Raw genomic sequence first — 15288 nt, 5'->3', positions numbered from 1 at the left:
CCTCTGAAAACACACACACACACACACACATGTAAAAACATAGTTACACATGGCACATATTCACACATTGTATTTCCTTTAAAAATGTTTCTGCCATGCTTAATAATAAAAGTGCTTCCAAGGTTGTAAGTGGGTGACACACGTGCTAATGGTGCATATAGGGCTTTAATAGCAGAGCAGTTGACCTGAGGTAATCTATCTCTCCGATGGATTTATCCTCCGAGGATTAAAAGTGTAGCTCCGTCTGTCAGAACAGACATTGACATGAGAGAGAAAAGAGAAAAGTGCTCCAGGCCTCCAGTCTCAGGTGAGGGGAGGATTATCATTCTCTTCCCCAGCGAGACCTTCCTCTCCAGGGATGAGGGCCTCCGTCTCCTTGGCCTCTTTACCTTCTTCCACTCCCAGCAGCCCCACACCCCTGGAGGACACAGACAGACACACAGAGACAGACACACAGAGACAGACACACAGAGACAGACACACAGAGACAGACACACAGAGACAGACACACAGAGACAGACACACAGAGACAGACACACAGAGACAGACACACAGAGACAGACACACAGAGACAGACACACAGAGAAAGACACACAGAGACAGACACACAGAGACAGACACACAGAGACAGACACACAGAGACAGACACACAGAGACAGACACACAGAGACAGACACACAGAGACAGACACACAGAGACAGACACACAGAGACAGACACACAGAGACAGACACACAGAGACAGACACACAGAGACAGACACACAGAGACAGACACACAGAGAGAGAGAGACAGGCCGTCATTGAAAATAAGAATTTGTTCTTAACTGACTTGCCTGATTAAATAAAGGTAAAATAAAAACATGTGTAGACTTTACCATGAAATGCTTCCTGACAAGCCCTTAACCAACAATGCAGAGTTATAAAGTAAGAAAAGATTAGCAAATAATAAAGAAAAAAATATATAAGGAAATGAGGGGACAGCGAGGGGACAGGGAAGTCATAGTAGCTAAGCAATGACTCACCTGTCCAATGAAATGCCTAAAACAATGCTGTCATCAAGACAAAAGGGTGGCTAACTTTGAAGAATCAAAAATATTAAATATATTTAGATTTGTTTAACACTTTTTTGGTTACTATTTGATTAGAGAGCGAGAGCGGTGGTCATGGGTAGCGGCAGACAAGGACAAAAACAAAACAAAAATATAGTAGTAGTGTAGTAGTACAGGGGTAGTATAGCTGCAGTATAGGGGCAGTACAGTAGTAGTGTATTAGTATAGTAGTAGTATAGGAGTAGTATAGTAGTAGAATAGGGGTGGTGTAGTAGTATAGTAGTAGAATAGGGTTGGTGTAGTATTATGGGGTAGTGCAGTAGTACAGCGGTAGTATAGGGGTAGTATAGCTGTAGTATAGGGGTAGTATAGTAGTAGAATAGGGGTGGTGTAGTATTATGGGGTAGTGTAGTAGTATAGGGGTAGTATAGCAGTAGTGCAGTAGTACAGCGGTAGTACAGGGCAGTATAGTAGTAGTATAGGGGTAGTGTAGTAGTACAGGGGCAGTATAGTGGTAGTATAGGGGTAGTGTAGTAGCACAGGGGCAGTATAGTAGTAGTATAGGGGTAGTGTAGTGTTGGAGCAAACCATTGAAGTGAGCTCAGCATTGCATGTAGATAAGTTTGGCTGCTAGGCTGAAGTAGCAAGGACATGCACATTAAGAGAAGATGATATTCAGGCCATATGACACCCAGACCATACTCTATTTTTGTAGGAATACATTAACCAAGACCATACGTGCATTCATGACAGCTGAACATGCTGTGGTCAGCAGGATACAGGAAGAAAGATGTAGGCAGGATAACTGATGACTAACACGTAAAACATGGGCATGCAGTACATACATTATTTTTAGAACATGGAAAGAGTTCTGCCATCGTTGTTACCAAAACCGGATACTAAGGGGGAGTAACTTTATTTACATATGTGATGTACACAAATACTATGTATGTATAAAAGCAGAGCCAGTGCTAAGAAGCGGCGGCTATTCCGCGGACCAGCACGGCTTTAATAACTTGCATTAAAGTCTACATTGAATTCAACAGTTTCTTCTGAGTATTATATTTCTATAGACAGTATTATATTTCTGTAACAATTATCTACGACAGTAGTAGCACAGGGGTAGTATAGTAGTAGTACAGGGGTAGTATAGTAGTAGCACAGGGGTAGTATAGTAGTAGCACAGGGGTAGTATAGTAGTAGCACAGGGGTAGTATAGTAGTAGCATAGGGGTAGTATAGTAGTAGCATAGGGGTAGTATAGTAGTAGCATAGGGGTAGTATAGTAGTAGCATAGGGTAGTATAGTAGTAGTATAGGGGTAGTATAGTAGTAGCATAGGGGTAGTATAGTAGTAGCATAGGGGTAGTATAGTAGTAGTAAATGGGTAGTATAGAAGTAGTACAGGGGTAGTATAGTAGTAGTAAATGGGTAGTATAGAAGAAGTATAGGGGTAGTATAGTAGTAGTATAGGGGTAGTACAGAAGTAGTATAGGGGTAGTATAGGGGGATCATAGTAGTAGTAAATGGGTAGTATAGTAGTAGTATAGGGGTAGTGTAGTAGCACAGGGGCAGTATAGTAGTAGTATAGGGGTAGTATAGTGCTAGTATAGGGGCAGTATAGTAGTAGTATAGGGGTAGTATAGTGCTAGTATAGGGGCAGTATAGTAGTAGTATAGTGCTAGTATAGGGGCAGTATAGTAGTAGTATAGGGGTAGTGTAGTAGCATAGGGGCAGTATAGTAGTAGTATAGGGGTAGTGTAGTAGCACAGGGGTAGTATAGTAGTAGTATAGGGGTAGTGTAGTAGCACAGGGGCAGTATAGTAGTAGTATAGGGGTAGTGTAGTAGCACAGGGGTAGTATAGTAGTAGTAAATGGGTAGTATAGAAGTAGTATAGGGGCAGTATAGTAGTAGTACAGGGGTAGTACAGAAGTAGTATAGGGGTAGTACAGAAGTAGTATAGAAGTAGTATAGGGGTAGTACAGTAGTAGTATAGGGGTAGTACAGTAGTAGTATAGGGGTAGTATAGAAGTAGTATATGGGTAGTATATAGGTAGTATATGGGTAGTATAGTAGTAGTACAGGGGTAGTATAGGGGGATCATAGTAGTAGTATAGGGGTAGTGTAGTAGCACAGGGGTAGTATAGTAGTAGCATCAGGTTAGTATAGTAGTAGTAAATGGGTAGTATAGAAGTAGTATAGGGGCAGTATAGTAGTAGTATAGGGGTAGTACAGAAGTAGTATAGGGGTAGTATAGAAGTAGTATAGGGGTAGTATAGAAGTAGTATAGGGGTAGTATAGTAGTAGTATAGGGGTAGTACAGAAGTAGTATAGGGGTAGTATAGAAGTAGTATAGGGGTAGTACAGTAGTAGTATAGGGGTAGTACAGTAGTAGTATAGGGGTAGTATAGTAGTAGTATAGGGTAGTATAGAAGTAGTATAGGGGTAGTACAGGAGTAGTATAGGGGTAGTATAGAAGTAGTACAGTAGTAGTATAGGGGAAGTAGTATAGGGGTAGTATAGTAGTAGTATAGGGGTAGTAGAGTAGTAGTATAGGGGTAGTATAGTAGTAGTATAGGGGTAGTACAGTAGTAGTATAGGGGTAGTATAGTAGTAGTATAGGGGTAGTACAGAAGTAGTAGTAGTATAGTAGTAGTATAGGGGTAGTACAGTAGTAGTATAGGGGTAGTATAGAAGTAGTACAGTAGTAGTATAGGGGTAGTATAGTAGTAGTACAGGGGTAGTAGAGAAGTAGTATATGGGTAGTATAGTAGCAGTATAGGGGTAGTATAGTAGTAGCACAGGGGCATTATAGGGGCAGTATAGTAGCAGTACAGGGGCAGTATAGTAGTGGTATAGGGGTAGTGTAGTAGTACAGGGGTAGTATAGTAGTAGTATAGGGGTAGTGTAGTAGCACAGGGGTAGTATAGTAGTAGTATAGGGGTAGTGTAGTAGCACAGGGGTAGTATAGTAGTAGTATAGGGGTAGTGTAGTAGCACAGGGGTAGTATAGTAGTAGTATAGGGATAGTGTAGTAGCACAGGGGTAGTATAGTAGAAGTATATGGGTATAGGGGCAGTATAGTCGTAGTATAGGGGTAGTATAGAAGTAGTATATAGGCAGTATATGGGTAGTATAGCGGTAGTATAGTAGTACAGGGCAGTATCGTAGCAGTATAGCGGTAGTATAGTAGCACAGGGGCAGTATAGTAGAAGTATAGGGTCAGCATAGTAGCAGTACAGGGGTAGTATAGTAGAAGTATAGGGGTATAGGGGCAGTATAGTCGTAGTATAGGGGTAGTGTAGTAGCACAGGGGTAGTATAGTAGTAGTATAGGGGTAGTATAGTAGTAGTAAAGGGGTAGTATAGTACTAGTATAGGGGCAGTATAGTAGTAGTATAGGGGTAGTATAGTGCTAGTATAGGGGCAGTATAGTAGTAGTATAGGGGTAGTATAGTGCTAGTATAGGGGCAGTATAGTAGTAGTATAGTAGTAGTATAGTGCTAGTATAGGGGCAGTATAGTAGTAGTATAGGGTAGTGCAGTAGTGTAGTAGCACAGCACAGGGCAGTATAGTAGTAGTAGGGGTAGTGTATAGGGGTAGTGTAGTAGCACAGGGGTAGTATAGTAGTAGCATCGGGTTAGTATAGTAGTAGTAAATGGGTAGTATAGAAGTAGTATAGGGGCAGTATAGTAGTAGTATAGGGGTAGTACAGAAGTAGTATAGGGGTAGTATAGAAGTAGTATAGGGGTAGTACAGAAGTAGTATATGGGTAGTATAGAAGTAGTATAGGGGTAGTATAGAAGTAGTATAGGGGTAGTACAGTAGTAGTATAGGGGTAGTATAGAAGTAGTATATAGGTAGTATATGGGTAGTATAGTAGTGGTATAGGGGTAGTATAGTAGTAGTACAGGGGTAGTATAGGGGGATCATAGTAGTAGTATAGGGGTAGTATAGTATAGGGGTAGTGTAGTAGCATAGGGGTAGTATAGTAGTAGTATAGTGCTAGTATAGGGTTAGTATAGTGCTAGTATAGGGGTAGTATAGTAGTGGTATAGGGGTAGTGTAGTAGCATAGGGGTAGTATAGTAGTAGTATAGTGGTAGTGTAGTAGCACAGGGGTAGTATAGTAGTAGTATAGGGGTAGTATAGTAGTAGTACAGGGGTAGTATAGTAGTAGTATAGGGGTAGTATAGTAGTAGTACAGGGGTAGTATAGTAGTAGTACAGGGGTAGTATAGTAGTAGTATAGGGGTAGTGTAGTAGCACAGGGGTAGTATAGTAGTAGTACAGGGGTAGTATAGTAGTAGTATAGGGGTAGTGTAGTAGCACAGGGGTAGTATAGTAGTAGTACAGGGGTAGTATAGTGCTAGTATAGGGGTAGTATAGTGCTAGTATAGGGGTAGTATAGTGCTAGTATAGGGGTAGTATAGTAGTAGTACAGGGGTAGTATAGGTCGCAGGAGAATAGGGGTAGTAGTATATAATACTCACGCTAGCATTGCCAAGGGGATGACACAGAGTCCAGCAGACAACAGGAAGCAGAATCCAGGGTACCAGGTTACCGTGGCAGCATAGAGACTACTGAACACAGCTATCGCCACACTGATGCTCACACTGTCCAGGCACGCCAAGCACGCAAACAACGCTCCTACACACACACACACACACACACACACACACACACACACACACACACACACACACACACACACACACAGAGAAAGACAATATACTGTCAGATAAAGAAGTTCAAAGCTACATTAAAATACTGTAGCCTAACATTACCACATAGGTAAATCCCCCTACATTAAAATACTGTAGCCTAACGTTGCCACATAGGTAAATCCCCCTATATTAAAATACTGTAGCCTAACGTTGCCACATAGGTAAATCCCCCTACATTAAAATACTGTAGCCTAACGTTGCCACATAGGTAAATCCCCCTATATTAAAATACTGTAGCCTAACGTTGCCACATAGGTAAATCCCCCTACATTAAAATACTGTAGCCTAACGTTGCCACATAGGTAAATCCCCCTATATTAAAATACTGTAGCCTAACGTTGCCACATAGGTAAATCCCCTATATTAAAATACTGTAGCCTAACGTTGCCACATAGGTAAATCCCCCTATATTAAAATACTGTAGCCTAACGTTGCCACATCGGTAAATCCCCCTATATTAAAATACTGTAGCCTAACGTTGCCACATAGGTAAATCCCCCTACATTAAAATACTGTAGCCTAACGTTGCCACATAGGTAAATCCCCCTATATTAAAATACTGTAGCCTAACGTTGCCACATAGGTAAATCACCCTACATTAAAATACTGTAGCCTAACGTTGCCACATCGGTAAATCCCCCTATATTAAAATACTGTAGCCTAACGTTACCACATAGGTAAATCACCCTAGTTCAAACAGGTGCAGTTAATACAGGTAATGAGTGGAGAACAGGAGGGCTTCTTAAAGAAAAACTAAACAGGTCTGTGAGAGCCGGAATTCTTACTGGTTGGTAGGTCATTAAATACTTATGTCATGCAAATTAATTACTTAAAAATCATACAATTTGATTTTCTGGATTTTTGTTTTAGATTCCGTCTCACAGTTGAAGTGTGCGTATGATACAAATTACAAACCTCTACATGCTTTGTAAGTAGGAAAACCTGCAAAATCGGCAGTGTATCAAATACTTGTTCTCCCCACTGTAGGTAAATCCCCCTACATTAAAATACTGTAGCCACGCGTTGTGAGACATGTCATAATGGTTGCCTTGCTTCCACATTATTGCCGCAAGTTCCATGGTTGCCATAGCGTCGTGAGGTAGCCTAGGCAGAGAGCTCTGTAAATATTGTACATATTTGATTGTTTTTTTTTGTGTTGTTTTTATAAATTGTATATTTGAAAATCTACTTTTTTGGTTTTTGATAACTTGTTGATAGATTGATTAACTGTAATATCCGGCGGTGACTCATGAAATTGTAGGACTGATTATGACATTATGATATTGTGTTTGGCTTGGCTAGCTAGCTAGCTTGCTAATATGATTTGAATGACGCAGCAACACCAAATCAACAACATCGGTTTCGGCCCCCTTTTGCCCATTTCCTAGAGGAAGTGGAGTGCGGTGTGAGGGGATAACAGAGGCCTGCTTCTTCGTAGGAGGCTTTTCTGAACCACTGCTGAGGTGTGGTGGTCTTACTGGATTATTTAAAGTCACAAAAAAAACATTACCCAGGTGGTTGCTTACATCTCAGTAGAGGACGATCCAGCCGAGCGACGGAGGAGGCACAAAGCCAGGGTCGTTCCACCTCAAAAAGCACCCGAAAGAGGATTTCAACACCCACCATGTCAGATTCTGAAATCGTTTTGGGTTCTAGAAACAGATAAGATTAACATTCCTGCAACATTATTTTGTTTTGTTATTTTGTCTCTAAGCTAATTGATTGCGTCGAAATTGACCATTTTACGAGGCCCGTCTCTCAGACGTCTACCTGCCTACCTGTTCCATATTTATTTATTTAACTAGGCAAGTCAGTTAAGAACAAATTCTTATTTACAATGGCAGCCTAGTGGAGGAACAGTGGGTTAACTGCCTTGTTCAGGGGCAGAACGACAGATTTTTACCTTGTTAGCTTGGGGATTCGATCTAGAAACCTTTCAGTTACTGGCCCAACGCTCTAACCACTAGGGTGTCAAACTCATTGCCACCTCTGGGCCACAACCACTAGGGAGATGTCAAGTGGGCCGGACATTAACCATTATACCATACTCTGCTATAAATAACCAAAATATCATGTCTTTCCTTTGTTTTGGTCCCTCCACAAGAACATTAGGAAAATATTGAAATTTAATGAACTATCCTTTTACAAAACATTTCCTGAAACACCTCACATTTAACCTTAGACAAATGTGCAATTTACACTCATTAACAACTAGGCATTGCAACTGATCCCACTGATTGTACAAACCACAAGGCTTTAATTGGTACTGAAAATATAGTAACCACTTTAAGATTAAATTAGACTTTTAAAGAAACATTTTTAAACCACTTACACTACCTATCGTAATCCCCTACACTCTAACAAACTAAGGAGAGTGATTTTAAACTCTAACCACTAGGCTACCTGCCTGCCCTGTAAACTGTAAACCACTAAACTACCTACCATACAATACATACTGAAAATTTAGAGCTATGAACACCCCTACACTCCATCCACAGCTTTTGTTTTGAAGCTGCTGACTAACATTAAAGTGCACATTTTTTAAATCACCACAGTAAGGATTCATCTGCCACAGAGCTGTATTCTTTCAATGCAAACAGTATCTAAGGCAGCATTTTAAAGGTGTTACCACTAGTCTGACTTGTATTTGTACCTGAAACTTGGCATCTTTTGGCCTGTACACTGCTAACCACCAGGTGTCTGTCCACCTAGCTGTCACTTTCAGAACCATTTAAGGCTTGTTTGTGAGCCTCCATTTTTGTTTTATTAACCACTGAGAAAAGGCTACCTGTTGTCCCCTCCAAACTCTTAACCACCAGGGCTAATTTGCCACCCTCTAGTAGATCTGATAAAACCACAGGCTACCTGCCGCCAGTTGCATCTCTAAAGTCAGGCTACTTAAAATGCATGTATCTTCAGAAAACACTCTAACACCGGTTTTCCTTTGTCTCCACTAGGCTGCCTGCCGCCCCTACAGTGTTCTAACCACAAGGCTACCTAGCCATTCCTACATTGTAACCAACAGGCTTTTTACCTGAACTGTCCGATTTACACTCTAGACCAAAGAAATACCTCAGCACAGCCCTACGGCTCTAACCATCTAGGCTTCTGTGTGGTATACACTCTAACCACTAGGCTACCTGCCACCCCTACAGTTTGTCAAACCACGATGGCTTCAGACCTCTACATCTAACCACTAGGCGACCAACCACCCCTACACGTGGTAACCATTTTAGGCTGCAACACAATGCCTCCTGGTGCAAAATACAGTGAAATGTCCACCTGATCGTCCCTCCATTAACCACTTGGCTGAACTTTGCCACACCTACTTTCTTTCTAACCATGGATGGCCACGTCTCTAGCCAGGCTGAACCACCAGGCTACCTGCCAACTCTGTCCTCCAGGACAGACCACTAGGCTACCTGCGGCTGTTGTGGTGTCCACTCTTAACCACTCAGGAAACTCTTCAGTAACAGTCAATGTCTCATCAACTCTCGAATAAATATGGCCAGTTGCCAGTGCTCTCGTCACGGAAAATGCAACCCTACACTCTAACCACTAGGCTACCTGCCGTCCCTCCACTCTAACCACTAGGCTACCTGCCGCCCTACACTCTAACCACTAGGCTACCTGTCATGCTAATCCCTCCACTCTTAACCACTAGGCTACCTGCCACCTCATCATGCACTCTTAACCACTAGGCTACCTGCCGCCCTACACTCTAACCACTAGGCTACCTGCCTCCTCTTCACTGACTCTAACCACTGGATGAAAGCTGACCTGCCTCAGACCTCCAACCACTAGGCTACCTGCCACCTCTCACTTGCAACCACTAGGATGAGTCTCGTAGTGCCACCTCTACACTCTAACCACTAGGCACACCAAGCACAAAGGTTTTCCCTCCATCTCTGTCTAACCACTAGGCTGGTCCTGCCGCCTCTGAAAACTCTAACCACTAGGCTACTTTTCTCCGCCCCTACACATTTTGGCTAACCACTAGTGGAGAGGTAGCCGACATTAACCTTAACACGTCTAACCACTAGGCTACCTGCCAGTCCTCAGTGATGCACTTGTCTTTAAAAAAAAGGCTATTCCTGCCTCCTTTACACTTTAACCACTAGGCTTTCCTGCCACCCCGGGCCTGATCTAACCACTGGGGGCTACCTGCCTCCTCTGACACCCCTGCTCTAACCACTAGGCTACCTGCCACCCCTACACTCTAACCACTAGGCTACCTGCCACCCTACACTCTAACCACTAGGCTACCTGCCGTCCCTCCACTCTAACCACTAGGCTACCTGCCACCCTCCACTCTAACCACTAGGCTACCTGCCACCTCTACACTCTAACCACTAGGCTACCTGCCGTCCCTCCACTCTAACCACTAGGCTACCTGCCGTCCCTCCACTCTTAACCACTAGGCTACCTGCCACCTCTACACTCTTAACCACTAGGCTACCTGCCGCCCCTACACTCTAACCACTAGGCTACCTGCCTCTTCTACACTCTAACCACTAGGCTACCTGCCGCCCCTCCACTCTAACCACTAGGCTACCTGCCTCCCTCCACACTCTAACCACTAGGCTACCTGCCACCTCTACACTCTAACCACTAGGCTACCTGCCGCCCCTACACTCTAACCACTAGGCTACCTGCCACCCCTACACTCTAACCACTAGGCTACCTGCCACCCCTACACTCTAACCACTAGGCTACCTGCCACCTCTACACTCTAACCACTAGGCTACCTGCCACCCCTACACTCTAACCACTAGGCTACCTGCCACCCCTACACTCTAACCACTAGGCTACCTGCCGCCCCTCCACTCTAACCACTAGGCTACCTGCCACCTCTACACTCTAACCACTAGGCTACCTGCCACCCCTACACTCTAACCACTAGGCTACCTGCCTCCCTCTACACTCTAACCACTAGGCTACCTGCCGTCCCTCCACTCTTAACCACTAGGCTACCTGCCGCCCCTACACTCTAACCACTAGGCTACCTGCCACCTCTACACTCTAACCACTAGGCTACCTGCCGTCCCTCCACTCTAACCACTAGGCTACCTGCCGCCCCTACACTCTAACCACTAGGCTACCTGCCACCCCTCCACTCTAACCACTAGGCTACCTGCCACCTCTACACTCTTAACCACTAGGCTACCTGCCGCCCCTACACTCTAACCACTAGGCTACCTGCCTCCTCTACACTCTAACCACTAGGCTACCTGCCACCCTACACTCTAACCACTAGGCTACCTGCCACCTCTACACTCTAACCACTAGGCTACCTGCCACCCTCCACTCTAACCACTAGGCTACCTGCCGTCCCTCCACTCTAACCACTAGGCTACCTGCCTCCTCTACACTCTAACCACTAGGCTACCTGCCGCCTCTACACTCTAACCACTAGGCTACCTGCCGCCCCTACACTCTAACCACTAGGCTACCTGCCTCCCTCCACTCTTAACCACTAGGCTACCTGCCACCTCTACACTCTAACCACTAGGCTACCTGCCTCCTCTACACTCTAACCACTAGGCTACCTGCCTCCTCTACACTCTAACCACTAGGCTACCTGCCTCCTCTACACTCTAACCACTAGGCTACCTGCCCCCTCTACACTCTAACCACTAGGCTACCTGCCTCCTCTACACTCTAACCACTAGGCTACCTGCCTCCTCTACACTCTAACCACTAGGCTACCTGCCCCCTACACTCTAACCACTAGGCTACCTGCCGCCTCTACACTCTAACCACTAGGCTACCTGCCTCCCTCCACTCTAACCACTAGGCTACCTGCCCCTCTACACTCTAACCACTAGGCTACCTGCCTCCTCCACTCTAACCACTAGGCTACCTGCCTCCTCTACACTCTAACCACTAGGCTACCTACCTCCTCTACACTCTAACCACTAGGCTACCTGCCTCCTCTACACTCTAACCACTAGGCTACCTGCCTCCTCTACACTCTAACCACTAGGCTACCTGCCTCCTCTACACTCTAACCACTAGGCTTCTCTCAATATACAGCACTGCTTATCATCTAAAGCTGAGGAAGACCGTCGCCCTACAACTGTCAGATCCCTACATTGGTAAATTGTTTTGTTTTTTGTTTATTTTGTTTTTAATGAGACTAAGATTGAAATCACAATATAAAATACATTGAGGATTATTATTATATTATCTCTAACAATTCATATTTAACTAAATAGTAGTGTTTAGTAGTGTTTTTATGGTCTCTGCTCTAGTTCCCTGCGGCTAATCTGGGCGTATGGTCACCAGAGATGGCTTGAGCTGACAAATGAGCTAAAGACTGCATTACATAGACAATAATGTGTTTTACTAGAGATAGCTTAGGAGTAGAACAAGCCCTCACGGTCTCAAAATCATCCTTGCAACTGGGAAACTAAGCCAGGGTGGGGTTAAGACAACAACCCTGTGCAGATAACGACCGGATGAACCCAGAGTGGCGTATGATGCTCCTTGGTCTGCATGAGGGGGGGGTTGAACCAACCATGACGAAGCATTCTCAGTGTCAGCTATCTGACTCTGCATTTGTGTAAAGGTTAGGTTACTTGGTCCAACACTCAAAGGTGGGGCGGGGTCGACCAGACACGACACCAGACAAGGGCCCCGTGACCAGACAAGGCCCATGTGACCAGACAAGGGCCATGTGACCAGACAAGGGCCCTGTGACCAGACAAGGCCCATGTGACCAGACAAGGGCCATGTGACCAGACAAGGCCCATGTGACCAGACAAGGCCCATGTGACCAGACAAGGGCCCCGTGACCAGACAAGGCCCATGTGACCAGACAAGGGCCAACCCCTCTCTGGTCTAACAACCTCTGTTTAAACAAACCATTGCTCAGCAATGCTAGGATGGCTTACATGCGTCAAACTCATTCCAAGTTGGGCCGAGTGTCTGCGGGTTTTCGCTCCACCCTTGTACTTAATTGATGAATTAAGTCAATAATTAGTAAGGAACTTCCCCTTATTTGGTTGTCTAGTTTTAAAAAACTACAAACGCGCAGCCCTTTCGAGGAATAGTTCAACTAAACATGTTCAAAACACTCACCCTGCTCGTTCTTCGATACAATCTTTGACATCATGGATCTCAGCACGGGGAAAGGCATGATAGCCAGCAGCATTGGAAGCCTCACTGAGGAGAACAAACAGACAATATAAACAAAGAAAGAGAGGCAGAGAGAGAGAGAGAGAGAGAGAGAGAGAGGCAGAGAGAGAGAGAGAGAGAGAGAGAGGCAGAGAGGAGAGAGAGGCAGAGAGAGAGAGAGAGAGAGAGAGAGAGAGAGAGGCAGAGAGAGAGAGAGGCAGAGAGAGAGAGAGAGGCAGAGAGAGAGAGGCAGAGAGAGAGAGAGGCAGAGAGAGAGAGGCAGAGAGAGAGGAGAGAGAGAGAGGCAGAGAGAGAGAGAGAGGCAGAGAGAGAGAGAGGCAGAGAGAGAGAGAGAGGCAGAGAGAGAGAGAGAGGCAGAGAGAGAGAGAGGCAGAGAGAGAGAGAGGCAGAGAGAGAGAGAGGCAGAGAGAGAGAGAGAGAGGCAGAGAGAGAGAGAGGCAGAGAGAGAGAGAGAGGCAGAGAGAGAGAGAGGCAGAGAGAGAGAGAGAGGCAGAGAGAGAGGCAGAGAGAGAGGAGAGAGAGGCAGAGAGAGAGAGAGAGGAGAGAGGCAGAGAGAGAGAGAGAGAGAGAGAGAGAGAGAGAGAGAGAGAGAGAGAGAGAGAGAGAGAGAGAGAGAGGCAGCAGAGAGAGAGAGAGGCAGAGAGAGAGAGGCAGAGAGAGAGAGAGCAGAGAGGCAGAGAGACAGAGAGGCAGAGAGAGAGAGGCAGAGAGGCAGAGAGGCAGAGAGAGACAGAGAGACAGAGGCACAGAGAGACAGAGAGGCAGAGAGGCAGAGAGAGAGAGGCAGAGAGAGGCAGAGAGGCAGAGAGAGAGAGAGAGAGAGAGAGGCAGAGAGGCAGAGAGGCAGAGAGACAGAGAGGCAGAGAGAGCAGAGAGAGGCAGAGAGAGAGAGGCAGAGAGGCAGAGACAGAGAGGAGAGGCAGAGAGGCAGAGAGAGAGAGGCAGAGAGGCAGAGAGAGAGAGGCAGAGAGGCAGAGAGAGAGAGGAGAGAGAGAGAGAGGCAGAGAGAGAGAGCAGAGAGAGAGAGAGGCAGAGAGAGAGAGAGGCAGAGAGAGCAGAGAGGCAGAGAGGCAGAGAGGCAGAGAGAGGCAGAGAGGCAGAGAGACAGAGAGGCAGAGAGGCAGAGAGGCAGAGAGAGGCAGAGGCAGAGAGAGGCAGAGAGAGGCAGAGAGGCAGAGAGAGGCAGAGAGGCAGAGAGGCAGAGACAGAGGCAGAGAGAGGCAGAGAGAGGCAGAGAGAGGCAGAGAGGCAGAGAGAGGCAGAGAGAGAGAGAGGCAGAGAGAGAGAGAGGCAGAGAGAGAGAGAGGCAGAGAGAGGCAGAGAGAGGCAGAGAGGAGAGACAGAGAGGAGAGAGAGGCAGAGAGGCAGAGAGAGGCAGAGAGAGAGAGAGACAGAGAGAGAGAGGCAGAGAGAGAGAGGAGACAGAGGCAGAGAGGCAGAGAGGCAGAGAGAGGCAGAGAGGCAGAGAGAGAGGCAGAGAGAGGCAGAGAGAGAGAGAGGCAGAGAGAGAGGCAGAGAGAGGAGAGGCAGAGAGAGAGAGACAGAGGCAGAGAGACAGAGAGACAGAGAGACAGAGAGACAGAGAGACAGAGAGACAGAGAGACAGAGAGGCAGAGAGGCAGAGAGAGGCAGAGAGAGGCAGAGAGGCAGAGAGGCAGAGAGGCAGAGAGACAGAGAGGCAGAGAGGCAGAGAGAGAGAGAGGCAGAGAGGCAGAGAGGCAGAGAGAGAGCAGAGGCAGAGAGAGAGAGGCAGAGAGGCAGAGAGGCAGAGAGGCAGAGAGACAGAGAGGCAGAGAGGCAGAGAGGCAGAGAGAGAGAGGCAGAGAGGCAGAGAGACAGAGAGGACAGAGAGAGACAGAGAGAGACAGAGAGGACAGAGAGAGACAGAGAGAGACAGAGAGAGACAGAGAGAGAGACAGAGAGAGAGACAGAGAGACAGAGAGAGACAGAGAGAGACAGAGAGAGACAGAGAGAGACAGAGAGACAGAGAGACAGAGCCCACAGACAAAAACAGACCCCATTGAGCCCCAGGACAGCAACACAATTAGACCCAACCAGATCATGAGAAAACAAAAAGAGAACTATTTGGCCCTAGACAGAGAGAACACAGCGGCAGAATACCTGACCACTGTGACTGACCCAAAAGTAAGGAAATCTTTGACTATGTACAGACTCAGTGAGCATAGCCTTGCTATTGAGAAAGGCCGCCGTAGGCAGATCTGGCTCTCAAGAGAAGACAGGCTATGTGCTCACTGCCCACAAAAGTATGTGGAAACTGAACTGCACTTCCTAACCTGACAAATGTATGACCATATTAGAGACACATATTTCCCTCAGATTACACAGACCCACAAATAACTTTAAAACAAATCCAAAT

General features: G+C 45.9%; 1 protein-coding gene across 6 annotated transcripts in view; it reads right to left on the bottom strand.

Annotated features, from left to right (window-relative positions):
• Positions 1–146: 146 nt before the first annotated feature.
• The window catches only part of slc46a3 (solute carrier family 46 member 3), a 33930-nt gene continuing 18788 nt past the window's right edge, over positions 147–15288 (bottom strand). For all 6 annotated transcript variants that reach the window (XM_052520228.1, XM_052520226.1, XM_052520227.1 and 3 more), the window contains 3 exons: positions 12855–12938; positions 5538–5694; positions 147–418 (listed from right to left, as the gene is read on the bottom strand). In XM_052520228.1, coding sequence (XP_052376188.1) covers positions 304–418; positions 5538–5694; positions 12855–12938 — 356 coding nt within the window. In that variant the 3' untranslated portion in view covers positions 147–303. The remainder of the gene's footprint in view (positions 419–5537; positions 5695–12854; positions 12939–15288) is intronic.

This window comes from Oncorhynchus keta, chromosome 6 (assembly GCF_023373465.1).
Source record: "Oncorhynchus keta strain PuntledgeMale-10-30-2019 chromosome 6, Oket_V2, whole genome shotgun sequence".
NCBI classification, from domain to species: domain Eukaryota; kingdom Metazoa; phylum Chordata; class Actinopteri; order Salmoniformes; family Salmonidae; genus Oncorhynchus; species Oncorhynchus keta.
This window is presented reverse-complemented; position numbering and strand designations above follow the sequence as displayed.